Source organism: Psammomys obesus, unplaced genomic scaffold (assembly GCF_907164565.1).
Source record: "Psammomys obesus unplaced genomic scaffold, mPsaObe1.curated_primary_1811, whole genome shotgun sequence".
NCBI classification, from domain to species: Eukaryota; Metazoa; Chordata; class Mammalia; order Rodentia; family Muridae; genus Psammomys; species Psammomys obesus.
Genome location: NW_026592481.1, coordinates 572,649 through 598,550, shown reverse-complemented (window position 1 = coordinate 598,550; position 25,902 = coordinate 572,649). Strand labels below are relative to the sequence as shown.

General features: G+C 42.1%; 2 protein-coding genes across 2 annotated transcripts in view; both read left to right on the top strand.

The window, feature by feature from the left end:
- The first annotated feature begins 6,764 nt into the window (after positions 1-6,764).
- On the top strand, positions 6,765-8,195 carry LOC129681437 (stabilizer of axonemal microtubules 1-like). Its single transcript, XM_055613356.1, has one exon. The coding sequence runs from the start codon at positions 6,768-6,770 to the stop codon at positions 8,193-8,195; it is 1,428 nt and encodes a 475-aa protein (XP_055469331.1). The 5' UTR covers positions 6,765-6,767.
- Positions 8,196-10,200: 2,005 nt separating this feature from the next.
- Rab9a (RAB9A, member RAS oncogene family) overlaps positions 10,201-25,902 on the top strand; it is a 21,365-nt gene continuing 5,663 nt past the window's right edge. Inside the window, exons 1-2 of the mRNA XM_055613369.1 lie at positions 10,201-10,360; positions 25,672-25,758. The gene's annotated coding sequence lies outside the window, so the exon portion shown is untranslated. The remainder of the gene's footprint in view (positions 10,361-25,671; positions 25,759-25,902) is intronic.

Genomic DNA, 25,902 nt, shown 5'->3' with positions numbered 1-25,902 from the left:
ATCATCATCATCATCATCATCATCATCATCATCATCATCATCATCATTTGAGATAGAAACTCATATAGACCAGGCTGGGTTTAAACTCACTAGTCATAACCCAAGATGATCTTGAGCTTCTGATCCTCCTGTTCTCACCACCCCAGTGCTAGGATTATAGACATGTATCATCATGCTTGATTTTATAGGGTACTGGAGATTGAACCCAGGGTTTTGTGCATTCTGGACAAATGTTTTACTGACTGAACCACATCCTTACCCCTGTTAATCCTTTTCAAATGATGACACATTTCTAAAAATCTAATACAGGCATGGAAAAGTTACAGAACGGCCAGTCATGGTGGCACATGCCTTTAATCCCAGCACTCTGGGAGGCAGAGGAAGGCAGATCTCTGTGAGATTGAGGCCAGCCTGGCCTACAACAGGACTCCAGGACAGCCACACAAAGAAACCCTGTCTCAAAAAAATTACAGAACAAGAAACAAATTAAAATTCTATTTATTTAGAAACTACTTTTTTCTTTTTAATTAATTATTCAATGTACATCTGTCATAGTTCCCTCCTCTCCTCCCAATTCCCTCTCTCCCTCCTGCACCCCGTCCCCTAACAAGGAACCCTCCCCCACACACACACCCCAGCTCATCTAGTTCATGAGAACTGAGCTCATCTTCTCCCCCTGTGGCCTGGTAGGGCAGTCCTATCAGGGGGAAGTGATCAGAAAGCAGGCAATATAGTCCATGTCATAGAAACCATGTTTTAATCTTCAGAATATAATAACTTTTGAAATTATGTACACACAGATGCAGCTGCTTATATAAGATGCCAAATGACATCATAATTCACCAAATTTACCTTTGTGGATTGAAACAAAGTACCCATGAGGCCGTGAATCATCTGACTAGATTCCACCTACTGTGCCTCTCCTTAACCCAGTGGTTCTTAGCTTTTCTAATGCTGCAACCTTTTAATACAGTTCCTCATGTTCTGGTGACCACCCAACGATAAAATTATTTTTGTAGCTACTTCATAACTGTAATTTTGCTACTGTGATGAATTATAAATATCCATGCTTTCTGATGGTCTTAGGCCACCCCTGTGAAAGGGTAATTTCACCTCCAATGGGTTCGTGACCCACAGATTGAGAACCACTGCCTTTAATGATGGAAGACCCAAATGGACAAAAATGGTTTCAGTTTTCCTTCCTTGGCCACAATATGGCACTTATCCAATTTGCATCACACATACTTCTTATTTGACAGCTGAACTCATGCATAGCCCAGTGGAAGAAAGCTGGAGTCTCTATCTAACCGTGTCTAACAGCAAAGGCTCCACATTTTAAGTGAACTGTGTCTTGGTATTCATGAGGCTGGCTTGTTTTTTTCTTAGCTTTAGTGTCTTTTTCAGGCAAAAGGTTTGTTTTTCTGCAGTTTTGTTTCCATTCAGTAAATGGGATTTTTGCTCACAGCTTTGGGAAATCTTACAAATGGCTGAGTAGAGAGTTTCTATATAACTTTAGTGAATATGTTTTAAGATGAAGTGTTTAAAGAACACAGGACTTCAGTATGTTTATACTATACTATATGGCTAATATCCACTTATAAGTGAGTATGAAAGACCCCAGCCTCACACTAAGTTAAACATAGCTAATGCCATTTTGTGAGACACCACTGTTTTGTAAAACTCTGAAGGCCAGATGAGAAACTGGAAAATTACTGAGAAATCCTAGCTGTGTCACCCACTTGGGATATCTGTGGTCAGGCTGCCCCAGTCATACTAAAAACAGTTTGTGTTAATCACTCTCATAGATATCTGTGAGACTGTTTCAGCTAAGATAGGGAAAAACAAAATAACAGGTGGCGGGCCACGTCAAGGGGTCATCCTACCCCCCTTGACCACCCAGTTCCTGGAATCTTGGTGCCCCTGCCAAACTTTGAAGCAAATTGTGGTCTCGTGTAAACGTACCAATCAGCCCCCTGTAACCATGCCCTCTCGTTTCTGTACCAGTGCTTCTGCCTCTAAAACCCTATAAAAACCCCAGCTTCCCATCTAGGGGGCGCAGAAGTCTTCCGAATGACTTTTCGCCCCGGGTACCCGAGTATCAAAATAAAAGCCTCTTGCTGTTTGCATCCGAATGGCCTCGTTGATCCTTGGGAGGGGGTCTCTCTGACGGAAGATACCCTCCGGGGATCTTTCAAGTATAGACCATGTATGTCTTTCTGCTTCTGGGTTATCTCACTTAGGATGATCTTTTCTAGTTCCATCCATTTCCCTGCAAATTTCATGATTTCCTTGTTTTTAATTGCTGACTAGTATTGCATTTTGTAAATGTACCACAATTTCTGTAACTATTCTTTCGTTGAGGTGCCTCTAGGTTGTTTCCAGATTCTGACTATTAAGAATAACCCTGATAAGAACATAGTTGAGCAAATGTCCTTGTTGTATGGTTCAGCATCTTTTGGATATATGCCCAGGAGGAGCATAGTTGGATTTTGAGGTAGCACTATTCCTAGTTTTGAGAAAGCACCAGATTGATTTCCAAAGTCTATAGTCCTAAAGAAGCTAAACAATAAGGAAGGACCCTATGGAAGAGGCTGAAACCTCACTCAGAAGGACAAACAGGATAGACATTGGAAGTATGAGAAGACAGGGAACATGACAGTAACCTTCCATAGGGGGCCTCTGAAAGGCTCTACCCACCAGGGTATCAAAGAAGAGACTGAGACTCATAGCCAAGCTTTGGGCAGAGTGCTGGAAACCTTATGCAAGAAGAGGTAGATAGAAAGACATGGAGGGGACTGGGACTCCACAAGGAGAACAACAGAGCCAAAAATACCTGGACCCAGGGAGACCTGCAGAGACTGATACTCCAACCAAGGACCATGCATGGAGAGGACCTAGACACCCCTGTTCAGAGGAATCCCATAGCCTGCTCAGTCTCCAAGTGGGCTCCCTAATAAAGGGTACAGGGGCTGTCTCTGACATGAACTCAGTGGCTGGCTGTTTGATCACCTCTCCCTGGGGTGTGCAGCCTTGCCAGGCCACAGAGGAAGATAAAGCAGCCAGCCTTGATGAGACCTGATAGTCTAGGGTCAGATAGAAGGGGAGGAGGACCTCCCCTATCAATGGACTAGGGAAGGGGCATAGGGGAAGAAGAAGGAGAGAGGGTAGGATTGGGAAGAGACAGAGGAGGGAGCTATAGTCAGGATACAAAGTGAATAAATTGTAATAATTAATTAATTATTTTTTAAAAAAGAACACAGGACTTTTGAGAAATAATAAAACTACGCTTTAACCTGGTGTGCACATGCCTTTATTCCCAGCAGGCAGGAAAAGGCAGGTGGGTTTCTGTGCATTGTAGGGCAACCTGGTATATATAGTGAGTTGCAGGATAGCCAGGGCTACGTAAAGAAACCCTGTCTCCAAACAAACAAACATACAAATAAAATAAATAAATAAATAAATAAATAAATAAATAAATAAATAAATAAATTAAAAAATGCCTTAAAATTTTTGGTCAATGGTACTGAATTGTAGACAGGAGAAAGAAGTCTGGTTTTCATAGTGCCTGGTGGGTGACCTTAGATAGCAACTGTGCACTGTATATACTAAAGAGACACACCAGGCATGATGATACACACCTTTAATCCCAACACTTGAGAGGCAGAAGCAAGTGGATCTCTATGAGTTCAAGGCCAGCCTGGTTTACAAAGCAAGTCCTGTGATGGCCAGGGCTATTACATAGAGAAACCCTGTGTTGAAAAACAAAACAAAAAAAACCAAAAACAAACGGTCTCAAGAAGGCTGGGCATGTAGCTCTTTTGGTAGTGAGCTTGCCTAACATACACGAGGCCTTGGGTTCAATCCTCAGCACCACATCAGCCTGGTTTGGTGTCACCTATCTGTAATCTCAGCATTTAGAAGGAAAAGGATCAGAAGTTTAAGGCCATCCTCAGGCACATAGCAAGTTCAAGCCATAAGTTCTTTCTCAAAAAAAAAAAGTTATGGCTGAGGATGCAGCTGTGGTAGAGCTACTAGCATGCATGATATCCGAGGTTCAATCCTCAATATCAGCAAAAAAAAAAAAAAAACAAACATAAATTCAACAACTATTGAGTTGTTGCACTGATAGTGTGTTAAGTGCCAGTGAAATTGTTTAGCAGGTAAAAGTGCTTGCTATCGGCCAGGTGGCTGTGGCACAAGCTTTTGATCCCAGCACTCAGGAGGCAGAGGCAGGTGGATCGCTGTGAGTTCCAGGCCAGCCTGCTCTACAGAGTGAGTTCCAGGACAATCAAGGCTACATAGAAAAACCTTGTCTCAAAAACAAACAAACAAACACACACACACACAAGGTTTCTCTGTGTAGCCTTCACTGTCCTGGAGCTGCTTTCCTAGAAGACCCAAGTTTTGTTCCTAGAATCCACATCAAGTGACTCACAACCAGCTCCATGGTATCAGATGCCTCTGGCATCCAAGGCCGTGTTCACTCATGTGCACATTACTCACATGCAGTCCCCCATACACACACACATAGACCCCACACACACATTCCCTTACATAATTTTAAATAATACAAAGAAATCTTGAGTTTTTGTTTTGTTTTAAAGGAGCTGGACATAGTAGCACATACCCATAATCTCAGCACTTCAGAGGTGGAGAGGCAGAATATCATCCGTGGTTACATAGTGAGTTTGAGGATAGGATAGGCTACATGAAATGCTGTCTAAACAAAAACAACATCAAAAAAAAAAAAAAGCCATACAGCGCATGCCTTTAATCCCAGCATTCAGGGAGGCAGAAGCAGGAGGATTACTGTGAGTTTGAGGCAGCCGGGGCTCCAGGACAGTCAAGGCTACACAGAGAAACCTTGTCTCAAAACAACAAGAAAACAAGCCCCCCCTAAACAAAACAAAAAATCAAACATACATCTATATTTGTTTTATATGTGCATATATATATATTTGTGAAAATGGTAAAGCTCACTGATACAGTACATGTTTGCAATCCATGAGGCCCTTGATTTCCAGCACCAAAGAAAATCTAGAAACTGACTTTGTATTGTCTTCTCTGCGACCATACTGCTTCCAAGACAGCATCATCCTCATATAGGTGAGTAATTATCACATGGATGACTAGTCATTATAGACAAGCAACTGGCCAAGAGATTGTCAGACACATACTCTATTGTTTCCAAAGTATGTTTTAGACACAACTATTGTGGGGTATCCACCAGAGAGGCCTGCTTGCAAATACAGAACATCTTTATTAGCTGGCTGGCAACTACACTGAATGTTCAGGATCCCAGTGTAGCCACAAGGTTTTCTCAGGAGGAACTTTTAAACATAAAAACCATGTCCTGGTTTGACATGCTTCAGTTAGCCAGGAGTGGAACTAAAGAAGCCAAAAACCAAAGTTAGTACATTTAGAAACGTTTTCAAAACTATGGGCTTTGTTTTCATTTATCTACGTGCTGTTTTACAGCCTGAATGGCACTTCCATTCAGTTGTGTTGTCAGTTGTACTAAGATTTGGAGGCTTCCTAAGGTCTAGGGCCATGTTACAACAGACAAAATGTTCATAAAATGATGTATGCAAATAAGATCATGTCATTCTTCTGCTCAAACTCTGTTGGTTCCTGTCTCCAAGGGAAAGTCAAAATACTTACAGTGGCCTTCAAAACCTCCCTAATGTACCCTTACTTATTACCTTTCTAAGCTCCTTGCCAACTATATCATCACCCCCAGCCCCCATATTCCTTACTGTGAACTGAAACTGTTCAAATTGGCCTCCTTGATGTCCTTCAGCTGTGCTAGGCACACTCCTACCACTAGCGGTTGCTTTGTCTCAGAATGTGCTTAACCAAAATCATAAGGACTTAACTTACTTTTTCACAAGCCCTGGTTCAAATGTCACCTTAAGCTTTCTCTGGCCATTTCCTCTATCACCTAATAACTTTTCTGATTTGTTTCAAGTTTATTCACCATTTAAATGTAATGTCCTCATCATTTATACTGATATCTTGTCTCTTTTACTAAATTGGGTGGGGTTTTCTGTTATTGTTGTTGTTTGCTTTGTTCTTGCTGTTTTCAAGACATGGTTTCTCTATGCAGCCTTTGCTGTCCTGGACTTGCTTGGTAGACCAGGCTGCCCTCTAACTCACAGCGATCCACCTGCCTCTGCCTCCCTGAGTGCTGGGATCATAGGCATGTGCTGCCCAAAGGAATTTCCTACAGTGATGGACATCTTTTATATCCTCACTAAGGAACAGTCGTTAGCCTATTAGAAATATGATTAAGAAAGTGAAGTCCATCTTTCCTCCAAGACCCGATGGAAAAAGCCCTGTGGTGGGCCTACCAGTGAGACAATGGAAATTTCTTGACCTTACACGACGTTCTTGTGCCAGCATTGCCACTCCTTTAAGGCCTAGAGACGTCACAGAGGACCGCCAGTCTGGGCCCCGTGGCTTCCGGGGGCTTTAGCACAACTGGCCAGACACTCTGGATCCTGCGCAGTGGAGGTGAGCCAGGCCGGCACGGTGTGGGCTTGGTGATTTTTTTGCTCTTGCAAGGCGAATTTCGGGAAGGAAACAGGGCAAGGCAATTTTTGGTAAGGAAACAGAGAAAACGGACTGGGACTGTGGAAGCAGGCCACTTAAGTTTTCTTTCAAGAGGAGACCTGGGTTTGCCAAGCCTCTTGAGACGTGGTGGGAGGTGCATGAGGAGGCTCATGTCCAGGAGTATGAGGTGAGCTGCTGTCAGGAGAGTGGCACTCATGGATCGCAAGTGCATCTGCAACCTTTGCTCCTGCGGCATGCATCGCTGCCCACACCTCCCTACCAAGATTTATGAGAAGACAGAGGAACCATGTTTTTTCTCCGAATACACCGAGAAGTATTCACCTTACCATTGTTTCGCGCCTCGAGAGTCCTTCAAACCGAAAGCGGAGTACCAGAAACATACTATACCCATGGAAGGTCTGACCACAACAAAGGCAGACTTCAAGGCCTACGACACAGAACTAGTACCCGCACTAGTGAAACACCAACATCACAAGTTCACTTCAAAGGAAGACAAAATGGATTTCCTCACAACCTATAATCAACACTACGACTTCTTCCCTGTCAGTCGAGTGAGCCCCATCAAACCTCGAGACAACAACCAGCCGTGTAGAGACAAAATGGATGGCGAGCCTACCTACAAAGCGCATTATTTACATTGGAACCAGCAGAAACGACCTTCGATTCGTCCATCGCCAACATACCTTCCTTCCTTGTGCAGGTTCGTTCATAGAACCACACACCAGGATGATTATCCCGTTAAACATGTTGTGGCTACCGTGAGTCCCAAACCTCCATCTGTGCTCAAGCTCTGCAACTGCCCCATGGAGAATACGACAAGCTACAGGTCGACTTATGTGTCCTATCCTGTGGCGAGGCGGTGTGTGTACGGGGGAGAGAAGTATAAACCAAGTGAGTTCCCTTTTGATGACCTTACCACCCACAGGGATTCCTACAAGGGTTTGAAGGGAGAGCCTGCCAAGATCTGGAAACCTACATCCAGGCACTTTGGGTTAGACATACCCTTGCTATTCAACACCGAATTTCGAGACAAATTTCAAGTGTGGCCAATATCCCAGAGAGTTCCCAAAGAGCCCGAACCCTACATCCCACCTGAAGGGGAGATGGATTTGATGACAATTGCACAAGCTGACTACCGGTGCCATTCTAGTGTTCCTGTCCAGCCCTGCCGCCCAGTTGACCATCTGAAGAAGGCTGACCGCTTTGAAGGCTCCACCATACATAGAGAAGATTACAAACCCTGCACCACCACCCGCAGAGAACTGATCAAACCCGCTCCACAGCTGAAATTATCGGATCAGCCTATGGATTGCCTGACCACCAACCGTGCCCACTACGTACCCTTTGTACCTGTCAATATGAAAAGCTGCAAGCCCCCGTGGTCTGGCCCTCCTAAAAACATCCCTCTAGAAGGTCAGACCACGTATTCTACTAGTTTTACTTCTAAGGGCATTCTAAGGTGCCCAGCTTCATACTTGGAACCCCCTGGCTACATCTTTGAAGAGGTGGATGCCGAAGGGCACAGAATGTACAGACCAGATTCTCAGCAGAGCAACCATCTTGGCTTTGATGACACAGAAATTCCTAAGCAGAGAGAACTGGCAGTCCCATGCTATCATTGAAAAATGGCTGTTTACAAATTGAAATTGCACAGTACATTGAAAGCAAACAACAACAAAAAAGAATTCTCCAAAATGAAAACAACATAAACAAAACCACAAAGTTCATTATAAATTTCAGGACATTTGAATGAAGTAAGAATCACCCAAGCAAAATGACATGGACTTACCAGCAGATTTACTTCTCTTAACCCTTCTTCTACTGTACCTTTCCAACCCCATCAATGTCCCTTGCTTTGGTCCTCATGAAATCAAAGCTAGTTTCAAGAACATATTTTTCTGACCTAGGTGCATTGTTATTAATTTGATCATTTGCCAATCCTGAAATGTCAATAACAAAAATCATATTGGGGAAAAAAGTAAAATGGTGTGCTCATTCATTTTTGGCTTTGAATTTTCCTTTAAAAAGTTTTGTAGTTACCTGGGAGGTGGTGGTGGCACATGCCTTTAATCCCAGTACTTGGGAGGCAGAAAGAGCCATATAACTGAGTTTGAAGCCAGTCTGGACTACAGTGTGAGTCCAAGAGAACCAAGAATACACAGAGAAATCTTGTTCTGAAAAGAAAAACCAAAAAGTTTTTTTTTTAGTGTTGTGAGTTATAACTAGACTCTTTTATATGCTAAAGAAATACCACTTAGTTACACCCTGTAACCCCTTTAATTTACTTTTTAGACTCAGCAGAGTTCTGGTACTTATCTATTGAAATCATCCAACTTCAATTTTATTTTAGTATCAGAAAGTGTTTTACTGTGAGAAATATGCTTGCCTTAGTTTCTAGGCAAACTGCAGAAGTATCACATTGATTTGGAATACTGACAATGTATACCTGTACTGAAAATAGAAAAAAATCTCCATAAAATATGCCCAAATGTAACCCCAAGCCCATTAGATTTAAGTAAATTAGCAAATCATAGATAATATATTGTATTCTATTTTTCCTAGTATATGAAAAATATAATCTTTTTTTTTTCCTCCCTTAGAGATGGTCTCATGTATCCTAGGCTGGCCTTGTCCTCATGATACAGCATGATGATTTTGAGCTTCTGTGTCTAACTCTAGGATGCTGAGTTTATGTGGTGCTGACGTTGGAACCCATGATTTCATGCATGTTAGTAGAGCACTCTAGTAATATCAGCTATTTTCTGGCCCCTTTCTTCAAATTTTCAACAGAATTGCGTATCATAAACCCTTACTCGGTGTTCCTTGGGAGAAATATTCTGCACATATAAAGATAAGGTTTTTTTAATATGAAAAAATCATTGAAATTCAAACTGGCACTCAATCTTTATGATGTGCCTCATTTTCACAACTATTCTAAAATCATATTTGTGAGACTCTTGGTTAACTATAATTTTTCTGGTGCCTGATGAAAATTTATTACCTGAAAATGACTTCCCAAAGAGCAGACTTTATGTAAATTGTGGACCCTCAAATCATAAAAATGAATTTCTTCCCAGAAAATAAACAAACATAATCTACCCGACAAAGTATATGGAGAGCCAACTAAGAATCCTTCCTCCAGGTACTTGTATTTTTACCATCTATGAAACCAATTTCCTTTACAAAGCAAAGAAATACAAATATTTCTGATACTACATTTTGCCATTATTGTTTTATATTTAGAGCTAAGGAGGCAGTACTGGAACAAGGAAAAACCTAAAAAAGTTAGTTAGAAAAACTTTCATTATTCTACAGTCTCACAAACATATTTCTTTTCCATCTACCTGTTCTTTGCTCAGTTGAGTTCTTTTTTTAAATGGTGCAGTACTGTTATATCATCGTACTTATATGATCTCTTTCTACTTTAAACGTTAAGAATAACTATTTCGTGAACATGGTAGAAGGAACGAACGCAGACAGGAACACCAGAGCAGCAGCTGACACAAAGGAAAACTGATTTTGCAAAGCAGTCTGTGGGGAGAGCAGAGTCTAGATTTCCTGGCTCCTCCTTCTTTGTGCCTGCCTACATTCCTGGGCCCCGCCCCTCCGCTTCGGCCCCGCCCCGGCCGGCCGCCATGTTGGTCCTTCTGCCCAAGTCTCTCTAGCTGTAGGAGCTCGAGCTGGTTACTGCTCTCGACGCTGCCGAATCTCTGGCCCTTTTTCTGCCCTGGTTGCACCCAGGCGGGCTGGCGAACAGCTCCCGGGGTGCCCTGTGTGTGGCTGCAAGGTGAGTGGGAGTTAGTATTCCGTTTGAGGCCGGGCCGGAGCGGGACAAGGGCGCGCACAGCAGGAGATGAGGGCCGCTGGGGCGAGGGGCGCGCCAAATTGGCGCGGATCTGTAGACTGCAGGGCAACCTGGGTGTCTTGTTCCCAAGTCTCCTGATGACTGACGTAGGAGGAAAGACGGGTTTGTACAGACACAGGGGAAGAGGGGCACACACCCAACGACTTGGGACATAATACACCCGCGGGCACGAAGACACATCAGAGAGGAAGAGAAATCCTTAAGAAACCCAGCGAAGGAGATATACCGCATATACTTAGCAATAGGTTGGTGGAGAGAGGCTCACACAGACAAATACGCAAACACCTGGTACAAACATAGACCAGTCTTTCCCCTAACCACACGGGTACATTTACACACCCAAGACCAGACCTTGCGCTGGAGTGACTAATACAGGGGATAGCAGGGACGCTCGTGTTATTTGAGTTTGGTGGCCTTTGACACCCTAGTCTTTGACCCATGCAGGTGAGGGAGCTGGGAACGTAAAGCCAGAGCAAAGACCATGTAGGCAGTTGGGAAGTTGGCTGAGGTTTCAGGGTTGCGTTCCTTTCTTCCATCTTAATAAGTGAAAAGACCAGATGAGACTTTTAAAGTACTGAACAAATGGTTGGTGAATGTTATTTATTTATTTTTTTTAAACTGATGACACATCCCATGATCATACTTCTTTTGAGGAATAACTTTTCTGCAAGTTTCAAAATTGGCACGTGACTAGTCTTTTCATAGTGTCCTCAGAAAATCAACAGACTGAATTTGTTTTTTGTTTGGTTTCGTTTGTGTAAGTTTTGTCTTTTTGTTTGCTAGCTCCATTGCAATGGAAAATCCCTACACTGCTTGAATCTCAACAAGAATTGAAGGAAACCCAGGCTTTTCAACTAAGGACTGTTTTGTTTCCCTTTTTCTTTTACTTTTTTTTCTTTCCTCCTTTCATTGCTGGAGACCAAACCCAGGGCCTTGTGCTTGCTAAGAAAGATCTCTATCTCTGTGGGAAATTCCCAGCTCTTCCCTCAGATAGGGGCTTTCACTTTGTCTTTTATAAGCTTAGTTTGACGTTATCACTACTTGCATAGAACTCCAAGGAACTTACAGAAGAGGGCCATATCTAATAGTGGCATGGTAGTTTTTTTTTTTTTTTTTTCCTTTTGGGGCTTTCATGTACATTGTAGTCTCTTGCTGTACTGAAACATTTTATGGTTGGAGGCATATTTATTTAGAACATTTGGGGGATTTAAGGCATATTTATTTAGAACATTTGGGGGATTTAAGGATATTTTTGTTTGATTTTTCTGGGCGATTAGAGTAGACAGCAAAGACTAGAAAGAAGTAAATAGTTTGGTGGTAGGTATTCTCTCTTTTCCAGCCTGATCCTTTACATTTTCACTATCCCACTACCATTTTATACTATAGTACTTGGGAGGCCTAAAGTTATCTTAGTTTTAGCAATATTTTTAACCTCAATTGTTTACCATTTTCGAAAAGTCCTCTGTGGTCACTTGAACTGGTTCTGTTCTGTTCTGTTCTGTTCTGTTCTGTTCTGTTCTGTTCTGTCAGAACTCTGTGTGCATCCTTTCATTTTCCTGGTAGTTACAAAGCAATGGCTCTATTTTACCAATGAGTTTGCCAGGACCTGGGAGGGTTAGATCTCTTTTCCAAGGTCTCCTAGGGAATGAGGGAGCAGCACTGATTTTCAAAGCGTGTTTGTGGGCTTTTTAGAGTAGTAGTTTTGCATAGAGGCAATTTTATTCTCCCAGGATATTTGGGAAAAAAACTGTTCGAGCATTTTTGATTCATACTCCAGGTCACACCAGTCTTCTGTAGTTCTTTAAGCACAATGTCATTTTACTATTTAGGATAGCATTTTTATATGTTAAAAGCTTGCTGGGGGAAAATTCTCTTTATTAAGTGATATATGAATACCTGGTAACAGAATCCATTTTTTGTTGTTGTTGTTTCATGTTTTTGTTTTTTTGGGTTTGTTCTTTTTCTTTGTACATCCTTGCTTGTGAAAATTCTCTTTGTTAAGTGATATATGAATACCTGGTAACAATCCTTTTTTTTGTTGTTGTTGTTGTTTCATGTTTTTGTTTTTTGGGTTTGTTCTTTTTCTTTGTACATCCTTGCTTGTCTAGGAGCTCACTCTGTAGACCAAGCTGACCTTGAACTCAGAGATCCAACTGCCTCTGCCTCCCAAGTGCTGGAGGTGTGTGTCACCACCACCTCCTGGCTAACTTTTTGTTTTAAGCCTACCTCAAGCTTACTGTTTTAGCAGATTAGCAGAGGCTGGCTTTGAACTCCTGATCCTACTGCCTCAGCCTTCTAAATGCTGGGATTACAGGATGCCACATACAGTTTCAGATTTTTTTTTTCTTTTTTAAGACAAAAGTTGCAAAAACTTAGTAGCTACTGGGAACCTTTGCAGTTGACTTTTGTTTTCATGATTCCATTCATCCAAAGATGTTCTCAACACCCGGTCAGATTCCAGTCAAAGGCACTGGCCGAAAGGCAGAGTAGTGGCAAAGTTTTGACCTTCCTGAAGCTTGCAATATAGTTGAAATCATAAAACCAGGTTCTGACATGGTCCTAGAACAGAATTTATTGCTTGGACTACTCAGGAACAGAAGTCAGGTGTCCATTAAGGAAACAACACATCCACACCCGCCATATAAATACATGTGTTTGGCATTTTTTTCTAGATACGCTTAGATGAAGTGGAGAACAGCTCCTGGGTTCTTTAAAGGTTTATAGTATAATTGAATTAGGCATGTGTGTGTATTTATTCATCTGTCTCTGTCTGTCTATTTTAGTTTTTCAAGACAGTTTCTCTGTGCCTTGGCTGTCCTGGAAATCACTCTGTAGACCAGGCTGACCTCAAACTCACAGAGGCCTGCTTCTGCCTCCCTAGTGCTGGGATTAAAGGGTCTCATCATAATTTCAGCTGGCTGCAGATTTACTTTGAAGACCAGGAGGCTGGCCTGCAACTCACAATCCAATGTAGTCCTCTTGCCTGGAGAAACTATTCTTAATGATCATAAGAGTCTTCCTTAAAGTTAGCCTCAGTAGACAATAGTTGGGCAAGTGTTTAATTGTTGAAATCAAGAAATAAAATGATGAAAAATTTAAAATGGCATATGCATAATTTTCTTTTAAAGCTTTATTTTTGTGTTCATATGCATAGGTATTTTGCCTACATGTGAGTCTATGTACTGCTTTCATGCATAGTGTCCATGGAGGCTAGAAGAGGGTAATGGTTCCCCTGGAACTAGAGATAGCTGTGAGATGCAATGTGGGTGCTGGGAATCAAACCCAGGTCTTTGGAAAGAGCAGTGAATAGTTACAGCAGTACTTGTAACTGCTGAGCCATTTCTCCAGCCCACATAATTTTCTTTTTGGTGTTTTTCAGCCTGTTTTTTTCCATCCTTGTCTGAGACCAGGCCTATCAAAATATACGCTGTATTCTAGTGTCAGTTATTACTGTTTGGTGAGCCTTTGGCGTGGGTGATGGGTGTGTGTGTATATATATATCAAAAAGGGTTGGATCTCTAGGATTTCCTGGGAAAACATTTATGTAATAGGCTTATTTGTGGGTGTGAGAGTATATGTGTATGGTATATATGTACATGTATATGTCGCGGTCAGAGAAGGATGTGGAGTGTCCAATTCCGTATTCCATGAATATTCCCCTGAGACAATTTCTCACTGAACCTGGAACTAGGCTGGTGGTCAGTAAGCTGCAGCAATCCTGTCTCCATCTCCTATATTGCTAGAGTGATTAGTGTTCATAAGACCACATCTAGCTTTTTCTGTGAGTTCTGGGCATTTGAACTCAGGGCCTCTTGCCTGCACAGCAAGCTTTCTTACCCATGGCACCATCTCCCTGCTTTGAAGCTTTGGATTTTGACTCTGTCACTGCATGGTGTTTTTCTTTGCTAATGAATATAGATTTCTCTACCTCTTCCCAGATGCTCTCTGCTATGATGTGTGGGTGTGGGTGGGTGGGGGTACAGGAATGCTGAATTTCATATCATCTGAAAATGATTGCTGACACATGCAGTCTAACAAAGGTATGTGGGGTTTTTGTTTGTTTGTTTGTTTTTTTCTGAGAAAGGTCAAAAGAACTTAGTGCCAGGAAGTCTTGCCCAGTCATTACTTGTCTTGCTACTCTAGTCACCACATTTCTTTCTTTGTAAAAAAGATACATTACTTGCTAAGGTGTGCAAGAGCTTATAATATATCAGGTAGAAACAGCAGATCATTAACTGCCAAGTAATTCTGCCCTGGGCAGTTGGTTAAGCAGCAGGAGGAAATAAGCCAATTAGAAGTGGTGCCCAGTGAGGCTAAGTTGAAAGCTATGTAGATAATAAGAGCTAGTATAAGAAAACAGGGTTTATGACTACCAGGTCATCCACACAGGCCATTTATTAAAGGGTTGTTGGGGAGGAAGGGAACTGGAGTCAGAAAGTGCCTCAGGGAGTTGGGTGGAAGCAAATGAAAAGTCAGGATACATGAAGCCTTATACATGGAGCCACCTAGGTATGAAGGTGTGAGGGTTTTCAGGCCTGTGGCAGTCCCAAGGCTGCTTTGCCTCAGAGTGCCTGGGCTGGTTAGATGACTTGGAGGAGAAATCTCTTTCCCAGTGTGACTCTTGATACTGTACGTAACTGATGTGCTCTGGGTATTTCCACATCCTGGATTTTTCCATTACATTTTTGTTAATTTTTGACCCTGACGATATGAAGCTGTAGAATGGAGATACAGTCAGTGAGTGTTAAAAAAAAGGTAATAGCTCTATATGAGGTAGAGGGAGTCTGTTTCAAAAAGTGTAGAAGTGAAGCAGGCAGGCCTGGCTTTATACTCTTGACACAGACTCCATTTTGTCTGAGTCTAAAAGCATTATAAATGTTTGTCTTTGTGTAGACAGGGACTGGGGAAACTATGGAAAGATTCTACACATTCATTATGTGACCCCATTTTAAAAAATAAAATCTAAAAGTGAAGGGTAGCAAAACAGCATATAAGAGTATATAAGAGCTGAACTATTTTTTTATTTTTGTTTTTTTGAGACAAGGTTTCTCTGTGTAGCCTTGGCTATCTTGGACTCGCTTTGTAAACCAGGCTGGCTTTGAACTCAGATCCACCAGCCTCTGTCTTCCGGGGTGCTGAGATTGTAGGTGTGCACCACTGAGCCCAGCTAGGGCTGAACCGTTTTAATCTGAGGTTAGATTTTTGTGATTTTGATTAAGGGTTCGGTTGTAGAATTTAAGATAGCTTCCAGGAGGTTGCCTGTGAGAAGCAGCTGTGTTAGCAGTGTTAGAAAAATGTGAAAAAGGTCTCACACTTATTTCACCATCTTGCTGAGTAGAACTCTAAAAGGTAGGAATGCTAAATGATTCTAACAGGGCCAAAAAGCCTAGGCATCGTAGTGCATGCCTGTAATCCCAGCACTTAGGAGGCAGAGTCAGGGGGATCAGCACTTCCAGGGAGGGCCTCCTTGGCAATGTAGGAAGTTCCAGGCCAGGTGGGCAACATGAGACCATGTCTCCAAAACAAAATAAAAACAAGTGGAAATCTCTGGGTTGCTGTCTTCAGCCTACAGGGTCTCTGTAGTCTTTGTGTTTTCAATTTTGTATGTTTGATTTGGTAAACGAACCTGGAATACATACACAGTATAGTAGGAAGTCAACGCAAAGAAACTGCTAGCGCCCCACATTGGTGAAAGCAGGGTAGTCTGGAATGAACTCTTAATATTCTTAAATACAGTTTGAAAAAAAAATAGTTGTTTTGGAGCAGCAGACAACTGCCATCCTTTTAATCTGCACTTAATTTCTCCTCAATGATTCTGGGCAAACTCAAGTTTACAAAGTGAAATCACCAGAAGGAAATGTGGGCAAATGTAGTGTTGAAACTGAACTCCCTTGAACATGTTACCATATGGATGCCAGCAACTCTGTTTCTTTTAAACATTTCAAGTAGCCTGCCCTACTCACATGAAGCCACATAATTTAGGAACTATAATGGTGGTAAGTAAAAGGCTTTAAAGTTGCTGTTTAGTTCCCTGCCACACCCCTTTCAGTTAGTCTGTAAATTTTTTCCCTGGGCCTGCAGTTTGGGAATACTGACATTTTAGTTGCTAAGCTGGGGAGCAGGGGCTGCAGAATGTAAACACAGGCCAGGTTTCCTATGCAGACTGTCCCCACCATCCCTGCTTTGCTACCTCTTTTTTCTCCCCATTTTCTAGTGTATGCATTTGTTCTGGAAGTGGGGTGGTAGGAGGGTGGCTGTTCTTTCCCAGAGTGCTCCAGCTTTCAGCCTGTCTTGGTGGTTGGAAAAGTGCTAGAGAGCTAGCCAGTGCTTTTTCAGTCCTATGGTTCAGTTTCCTTGACAGTCATTTCTTCTTGAGTTTCACACTGCTGCAACTGTAGCGTGAGCTTTCCATTCTCTAAATCTGTCTGTCTGTCTGTCTAGGTTTTTTTAAGACAGAGTATCTCTGTAGCAGAGCTCTAGCTATCCTGGACTTGCTTTGTAGACCAGTCTGGCCTTGACCTCACAGAGATTTGCCTGCCTCTGTCTCCTGAGAGTGCTGGAATCAAAGGTGTGTGCCACATTGGCCAGACATTCTCTAAATTTTGTTGCTCATTTGCATCCAAAATAGGTTTTTCTTGGTGTGTTTTTGTCTTTGTACTTTTTTTTTAGTTGTTTCTGTCACTTGGTAGGAGTGAAGATACCGCTAGATACCACTTTTGATACCACTAGACTGGGATAATTTAATCTGTGTTAGCTTTCATCTGTTGATCTGTGAAGCATGGGGTATAGTGTCTGATCTGCAGGTGCTTTTAAGGAGATGTGTCTTAGATACTGTGATGGTTAGTGTTGTCAACTTGACAGAATATTGAATGACTTTAAGAAATGGGCCTCTGTACATTCTTGTTTAACTGAAGGGGAGGAGCCCCGCACTGTGGGTAGCACCATTCATTTTTTTGGTTGGGATCCTGAACTGTGTAAGTGGAGAAAGGGAACTGCATATATTCTCATTTTCTCTCTCTCTCTCTCTCTCTCTCTCTCTCTCTGCTCCTTATTGTGATGTGATATGACCAGCCACTTCAGGTTCTTGTTGCCTTGACTACCCTACTGTGGTGTGCTGTCCCTTCCTCTCTCTCCCTCAGCTGTAAGACAAGAACTCTTCCTTATTTTCCTTTGTCAGAGTATTTTTTCTCAGCAACAGGGGAAAAAACTAAAACAGATACCTAATAGGTATTATAGTAAGGAACAGCTGATTAGAGAGAGCTGTAGCATGACATTTGACTTAGTAAGACAGCAGCAATGGGTTGGGAAGGAAGTAGACACAATTCTTTACATGGTTGAATCAGGTGGATAAGACATGAGAAAGAGGCATTGGAAGGATAAATACCACAGTTTGACATACTGAATTTGAAGAGTCATTACAAAGCATGTTTTTTTTGGTTTCTTTTTGAGACAGTGTTTCTCTGTAGCCTTGGCTGTCCTGGACTTGCTTTGTAGACCTCGCTGGCCTCGAACTCACAGAGATCTGCCTGCCTCTGCCTCCCAGACTGCTGGGAATACAGGCGTGTGCAGTTTAGGGCTTGGACTGTGAGAACCTGATGTGGAGAGGGTGAAGGTTGACTTTAAGGAACCACTGGTATTTATAGCCAATGGGAAGAAGTATGGACTTCAACCTCAGTAGATTACCTTCTTTGAGAGAATGTTAAGAAAGGGGGCCACCTAAAGAAAGCTGACAATGTGAGATAAAAGGCAGACTCTCTTGTCAGTAGTTTCATGGGCTTTCTTGGAGAACATTTTCAAGAGGGAGAGGGGTTATTATGCAGTTTAGGCCTCATTGATGCAATAATGGGGTGTGGCCAGTCCTGACTAAGACTTGAAGGATCCCGCCTTGCCTCTGGGCAGATGTCTGTACCAGCAAGATACTTTGAGCCTCCCTTTCCTTAGTTGCTTTAGAAAACATGTAATTATCCTGAGATTCTGTGGCATGTGCATCTTCAAGGAAGCTGCTGTCTATTATCACGGTCACAGGTGAAAGACTGGTAAGATTAAAAACCCAAACAACAATAACACCAAAAAAACCTTTATTCCTCTTTTTATTCACTGTAGTGCCCCGTGTGCCTGAAGGCTCTTTCATGTGAGAGGAGAGAAGACATTGGATTGGTAGTGGTCATTTTCTGATGACTTGCTGATGTTCCAGGGAATGGAGCTGTGTAACTTGAGAGAGTTTATCTGCTGTGGAGGCAGATAGGGAAATGGGCAGGGATGGGTAGAGTAAATCTAGGCTTAGAAAGCTTTCCTGTGAGAAGAATCCAACCCAGCATCTCAGTAGGGTTAAACCAGGTGTCACTTATGGAGAGGTGTCAGTTACATCCAGGAAGCAGAACTTTATGAAGAGCTCCTTACAGTGTCTGGCATTGGACTGGTGACAACTCTGTATATAGGATGGAATTTTCAAGCCTCTAATCTAGTTGAATCTTAAAACAGCTGTTCTCTCTAAATCTCTCATTAGTCAGCTACCAAGAGTGGGCTTATGCCTCAAAGTCTCTGGGTATAAGCTCAGAGGTATAGGGTTTCTCTGTGTGTAGGTCTGGCTGCCTTGGAACTTGCTTATGTAGATGGAGCTAGCCTCAAACTTAGAGATCATGTACCTTTGCCTCCGAGACAGGCTTGCACCACTGCACCTGGTTGGTACAGCATTTTTTTTTGTTTTTTTTTTTTTTTTTCGAGATAGGGTTCCTCTGTGTAACAGTCCTGGCAGTCCTGGACTAGCTTTGTAGACTAGGCTGACCTCAAACTCAGAGATCTGACTGCCTCTGCCTCCCTGAGTACTGGGATCACAGGCATGTGCCACTGAGTTCAGCTAGGTACAACGTTTTTTAAAAGTGAAAATCACAAAGACCTAACATACCGAAGTTAGATGAGTGTCAGAGTATAGTAGTTATTTCAGACATAATATGACAATTATTTTTTACTTGATACCTTTAAGTTTAGTTTACATTAATTATCTGGATTATTTCATGGTCAAGGCCATGAAAATCTCAAATGTATTGCTAAGGCAGACATGACTGTTAGTGAAGCTGAGAGGTTGCCTGAGAACTGTCTAAGCAAACACAAAATAGACTCAGGACAAGATGGCATGATCTTGATCATTTCAGTATGTTATGGATCGTATTTGCTTTGTGTTTTTCTGATTTTGTTTTTCTAATATACATGTATAAATCCATCCTTTCATAACTTAATTTTTTTCCTTAAACACTCAGCCATAATTTCCAGTATTTTTTTTTTTCTTAGAGTCTTGCTTTGTATCCCAAGCTAGCCTCAAAATTGCAGTCCTCTTGCCTCAGTCTCCAAAATATTATGATTACAGTTCTTAGTTACCACACCAGCTTCCCACTATCCCTGACTTTTCTCCGTTTCTTTCTGTTTTCATTTACTTCTCAATATCCAACCATAAACTGGGCATAGTGGCGCACACTTTTAATCCCAGTGTTCAGAGATGGAAGAGCAGGAGGATCTCTGTCATATCTCTGGTTTACATAGTGAAATCCAGGACAGCCAGGGCTATATATAGAGAGACCCTATCTGAAAACAAAACAAAAAAAACCCCGTTAAACTATTCCTACTCTTTCTTATGCGGGCAACACTAATTAAATGAAGTGGGCCTCAAAAAAAGAAAGAAAAGAAAAGAAGGAAGGAAGGAAGGAAGGAAGGAAGGAAGGAAGGAAAGAAGGAAAGAAAGAAAAGAGAAACAAAGAAAAGGAAGAAAGAAAAGAAGAGGGATACAAGAGGGGCCGTCAGACGGGGCAGAGAGTATGATCAAAGTGATATATGTATATAATAAGTGCATGTTTATATGTATGAAATTATGAAAGATAAAAAGGAACCTAATGAAACCGAGGCTGCAGAGATAGTTTTTATTTTTATTTTTATTTTTTTGTTAAAGTGCTTACCTTACAATCATGAGGACCTGAGTTTGATTCTTAAACCCAGGCAAAAATGCCAGGTACTTGTAATCCCAGCACTAGGGAGGTAGAGATAGGATCCCTGGGGCTCTCTGGAAAGTCTAGCCTAATTGTTAGGACAATGAGAAGATCCTCTCCTAAATGAGGTGGATGGCATTCAAGGTTGGCTGTGCCTCACACACACATACACACCACAAATCTGGTGAAAGTGCTTCTAATCTTTCCAGTATAAAGCTCAAGCGTACAGGTTCCTGTTACACTATTGTACTCATCCTGAACCCACATGGGATTCCCCTCTCATGTTCATTCACCACACTGTAGACCTCCATTGTCTAATACAGTAGCCATTATTTTGAAATGCTTCAATTAAAATTAAAAACTCAGCTAAGCTGACTAATCACATTTCAGATGTTCACTGGCCCTGATGTTCATTGGACATCTCCAGCAATACAAGAAGCTCTGAATTATCAGCTATTTAGTTGCTTAATTGAATCTTTTGTCCTATCATACCTAACTACAGGAGTGTTCTTTTTCATGAAAAAAACTAATGTATGTTTTTTATTAAATTAGATGCTTTATTTTCCAGAAGGAGTACTTACTGGAATGAGTTACTTAGAGTATGTGCTTTGTGAATGATAGTTTGGTTTGGTTTACTTATGGTTTGATTTCCACAGTTTGTTTTATTTTACTTTTCCTATCTGTGAGGCAGTATTTAGTGCTGGATAATCTTTTTTGCCTGGCCAAGTCTTGGCCTGTTCTTGTGGTATTTCCCTTAGTTCTGGTTTCTTTGTTTTTGCTTGTTTTGTTATCTTCTTGCTCTAGTGATAGCACTCATTAGACTTCATAATTTCCCTGGCTTGCATCTTGTTTGTTCATGTCTTTCTTTCTCTCCCTCCCTCCTTCTCTTCTCCCCCCCTTCTTTCCTCTTTTCCTCCTCATCCCTTCCTTTCACCTCCCTCCCTTTCCCCTCTCTCTCCTTCCCCTCTCTCCTACCTACCTACCTTCCTTCCCTCCCTCCCTCTCTTTCTCTTCCTTTTCACCCCGTCTCTGTCGTTAGAACTCACTAGTAGCCCAGGCTGGCACTGAACTCGTGAGCTACCTGTCTTCAGTTCATGAGTTCAGGGATTTACAGGCAAGTGCCATCCTGCCCTGTCTGAAGCTCAACTTCTTTTTTTTAATATATAATTTATTTTTATTTTATGTTCATTGATGCTGTGCCTGCATGTATGACTGTGTGAGGGAATCAGAAGCCCATAATTTGAGTTACAGAAAGGTGTGAGCTGCCATGTCGGTGCTGGGAATTGAACCCAGGCCTTCTAGAAGAGAAGCCAGTGCTCTAAACTGCTGAGCCATCTCTCCAGCCCCATGAATCTCAGCTTCTTAAGCTATGAAATTAAGTGAAATGGTAGCTGTGCCTGTAATTAGGACATTCAGGGTGAATGAATACAAAAGGAACTTGTGAATTTGGGGGAGAGGAAAGGACTTCCTAAATTTAAATCAGGAGTGATGAATTCAGTTACAATTTTCAGGAGTGAGAAAGTGCAAAAAGGGATAACCTTGAGTAAGTGTTTTTGAAGCTTTGAGGAGGCTGACTTTTGCAGTCATTGTGCTAAGAATGTGCCCCCTGGACCAGAGTCTCTGCCCAGGCAGATTGTCAATCCTTTGAAGGCTAAGATAGCTTTGGATGGGAGCAGTGAGTTATGCAGCTATTTGGACAGATTTGGGAGGTTGGAAAGCAGTATGTGCTCTTAACTGCTGAGCTATCTCTTCAACCCCCCTAGTTAAGTAAACAATTTCCACTTGCTCAGCTAAACTTCCTTTTTTTTTTTTTAAACAAAATTTTGCCAGGTGGTAGGTGGTAGCGTTTACCTTTAATCCCAACACTCAGGAGGCAGAGGCAGGCAGAACTCTTGAGTTTGAGGCCAGCCTGGTTTACAGAGAGTTCCAGGACAGCCAAGGCTACACAGAAAAACCCCGTCTCAAAAAACCAAAACCAAACTAAACAAACAATCATTTTCTTTATTTTTGGGAGAAGGTAGATTGAGAATAATATGAACTTTTCTTTTTCTGTTTTTTTTTTTTTTGGGGGGGGGTCTCAAGTTGACAAGCAAATAAGAGCATTTTTATAGTGGCATTACTACATGTTTGCATGTTGTGAATATTTTTAACAAGCATTTTTATTAGAAGGCATGGTAGACATGTTGACTACTAAATTCTGAATGGCAAATGTTAGGAGCATAGCTTAAGAGGTTTAGTCAAAATTAGAAGTATTTGAGAAGGGTTGAGGTCCAGCTATATTTACAAATGACTTTAAAAGTTAGTCAGGTCCCAATAAAAGGGGTAGGGATTTGGGGATTGGGGTGGCAGCGAGCAACAAGGAGATGGAAGGTGTTTTGTGTGCATGTGTGTGTGGTTTTCTGAGACAGGGTTTTCTCTGTGTAGCCTTGGGTGTACTGGAACTCGATCTGTAGACCAGGCTGACCTTGAACTGACAGATCTACCTGCCTCTGCATCCTGAGTGCTGGTATTCAAGGTGCGCACCACCCACCAGCTGGCAAAATTAAAGGTATTTGACACCATGTCCGACTGAAGCTGGAAATCTTATTTATGGTGAACATTTTACTGGGGACAGTCAATCAAGACACAACCATCTCAGTTGTGGTATCTAAGACCAGCTGTGACACCATTGGCAGTGTGACAGAGATTGGAAGGTAGCCATCTTAACTCCACTTGAGATCTTCCAGGTACGTTTCTGGGATCTATCTCTCAGAGTCTAGGCAGAAATCCTTCTAGTGGCTGCTAAGACTCTGACAATGGAGGATTCCCAACCTCTAGTCCCATTATCCTTAGTTCTTCACCTGCCTCAAGGTCTCCCAGTCCATGCTGAGCATTAGGGTTCCCTGCCAGAGCCTTGGTACGTGTTGGCCCACTTGCTCCTTTCTTTCTGAGCTCACTGTATTAACATGAGTCAGATACACTCTCCCTCAGTGCCAGATACTGGTTAAGGCTGCTTCCTAAGGGCAACATGTGGCTAAAATGGTCATTGAGACATGGTTGGAACATAGCACACTGGGAACCTATGCTCAGGCTCTCATTAACACAGGGTGACACAAGCTAGCTTTCCTCTGGTACTGGAAGGCACCTTTTTCTTTCTTGAAGCTCAGCACTTAAAATAGTTGGCTTGTGTTTGTTTATGGGGTTATGTTGTATGTAAAGGCCTGATGGTAGCTGGCATCACATACTGCTCTGTGAGATACTGGCAGGCAACCTCACATTTGTACATTGTACCCCTGACTTACTGGGGGAAATGGTGGACAGGGTGCCCCGTAATATTTCAAATTGTGCTTTGGTTTTTGGCTGAGTGCGAGTAGTTGTACTCTGTCGTATGTACCTTTTTTGTAGAACCTGCTATAGTTGTAAGTTCATGTAGGTGCTACCCTCAGGGCACAACTGTGTGGTTTGTGTTGTTAAGTTGTGGCACATAGCAGGTGCTGTCTAAATATTTGGAAAGCTACTTTTGCCCATTTGATGAAACTGAAGGCTTCTGTGGAGATTCTGAAAGCTGCAGATATTTTACTCATGTTTCATTTAAAACATACTTTTTAAATACAACACATTTGGTTGGGGATGTGGCTTAGTTGGTAGAGTCTTGCGTGGCATGGAGGAAGCCCTGTGTTTGATTCCCAGCACCTCATAAGACTGTGCATAGCAGTGCACACTTATAACCTTGACATTCGGGAGGTAGAGGCAAGAGGCTCAGAAGTTTCAAGCTCACCCTTAAGTAAGTACTGAGTTTGGTGCCACCCTGTGCTACATGAGACCCTGCCTCGCAACGAAAACCCAGAGACTACTCAAACATACTTTATGTTACATTTTGGCAGATTAGCTTACTAGTTCTGTCAAATTAACTTGTTTTACAGATCTTGAATAAAACAAAGAAATGAAAGACTTACTGCTTCCACACCTCTTTCCTTTATAACCACAGGAATAACAGTAAACCCCTAAAAGAAAACAAAGAAAGGAAGGAAGGAAGGAAGGAAGGAAGGAAGGAAGGAAGGAAGGAAGGAAGGAAGGAAGGAAGGAAGGAAGGAAGGAGAAAGAAAGAAAGAAAGAAAGAAAGAAAGAAAGAAAGAAAGAAAGAAAGAAAGAAAGGCAATTGCACTTGAATGGGCCCAGTGAGATAGAGTTAAATGCTTGGGCTTTGGAGTATTCTTCCATATTAATAGTTTAACTACTTTACTAGCTGTGTGATCTTGCATCATATGTGACCTCTCTCAATCCTATCGGCAGTGATAGAAAAAGGTATGATTAAATTTTTTTGTATTGCTGTAAAGAGACTCCATGACTAAGGCAACTTATAAAAGAAAGCGCTTAGTTGGGGGATTCCTTACAGTTTCAGAAGGTGAGTTCGCAACTATCATTGCGGGGAGCCCAGCAGGCAGGCAGGCAAGGCACTGGGCAGTAGGTGAGAGCTTATATCTGATCCATAGCAGAAGAAGAGAGAGCGAGACTAACTGGAATGGCTGGTCTTTTAAAACCTCAAAAACCATCTTCAGTGATATATCTCCTCCCACAAGGCCACACTTCCCAGGCTGTACCAAACAGTTCTATCTACTAGGACTAAGCATTCAAACATGTGAACCTTTGGGGGCTGCTCTCATTCAAACCACCACAGACAAGGAACGTAAGTAAATGGGTCACAGGGCATATGGCATACAGGGCTCTATCAGTGTTAGCTGCTGCTGGTTTATCCTTAATCCTAAAATGTCAGTATTTTAAAGAGTCTTACGTTTTAATTGACTGAATATCTAAGTTAAGGACTGTTATATGTAAGTTTCACAAAAATGCCTTTTCTTTTAAAAAGCGTGATGGTGGTGAGGGTGGTGTGGGCTATTGGTGGGACTAGAGAGATGGAACATTCTATAAGAGCACCTACCGCTCTTCAAGAGGACCTGAGTTCAATTCCTAGCACCTGTGTTAGGTGCAGCACAACTGCCTATAACTCTTCCATAGGTTCGGTGGAGTTGCTGGGATCGAGCTTCCTTTTCTGGCCTCTGCCATCACTCCCTCACACACAGCATGCACTCACAAAATAAATGCACACATACATAGAAACAGTAAGAAATATTTTTAAAGAGGTGTGTTTGTGTGTTGGCTTTCTAGTGAAGGTCTGCGTCTAGCAGTTTCTAAGTTTGAGTATTTTTAAAAATTGCCATTAAAGAACCTTTCTGTAAAATTGCCCCTTTACAGAGACTTTATTTTCTCATTCTACAGAAAGTTCCTGCACTCCTCTGATAAGCCTGGCACTGGTGAAACACCTTTGTGCGGTCATCTGAGTAAATATTCCAGCAGCCCTCGGAGGTAGGTACTGTTGTCCCTGCTGTTCCCATTTGGTTTCAGGTATTAAGTTCTCTCATTCTTGGGCTTGGTTGGTACTAGTAGCTTGCTCTTCCTACTGACACTGCTCTCATTCATGCATAGAAGATGTTGCAGGGAGATCCTTAG

Excerpts from the sequence above, each read along its gene's own strand:
- LOC129681437 (XM_055613356.1), top strand. The coding sequence starts at position 6,768 with ATGGATCGCAAGTGCATCTGCAACCTTTGCTCCTGCGGCATGCATCGC.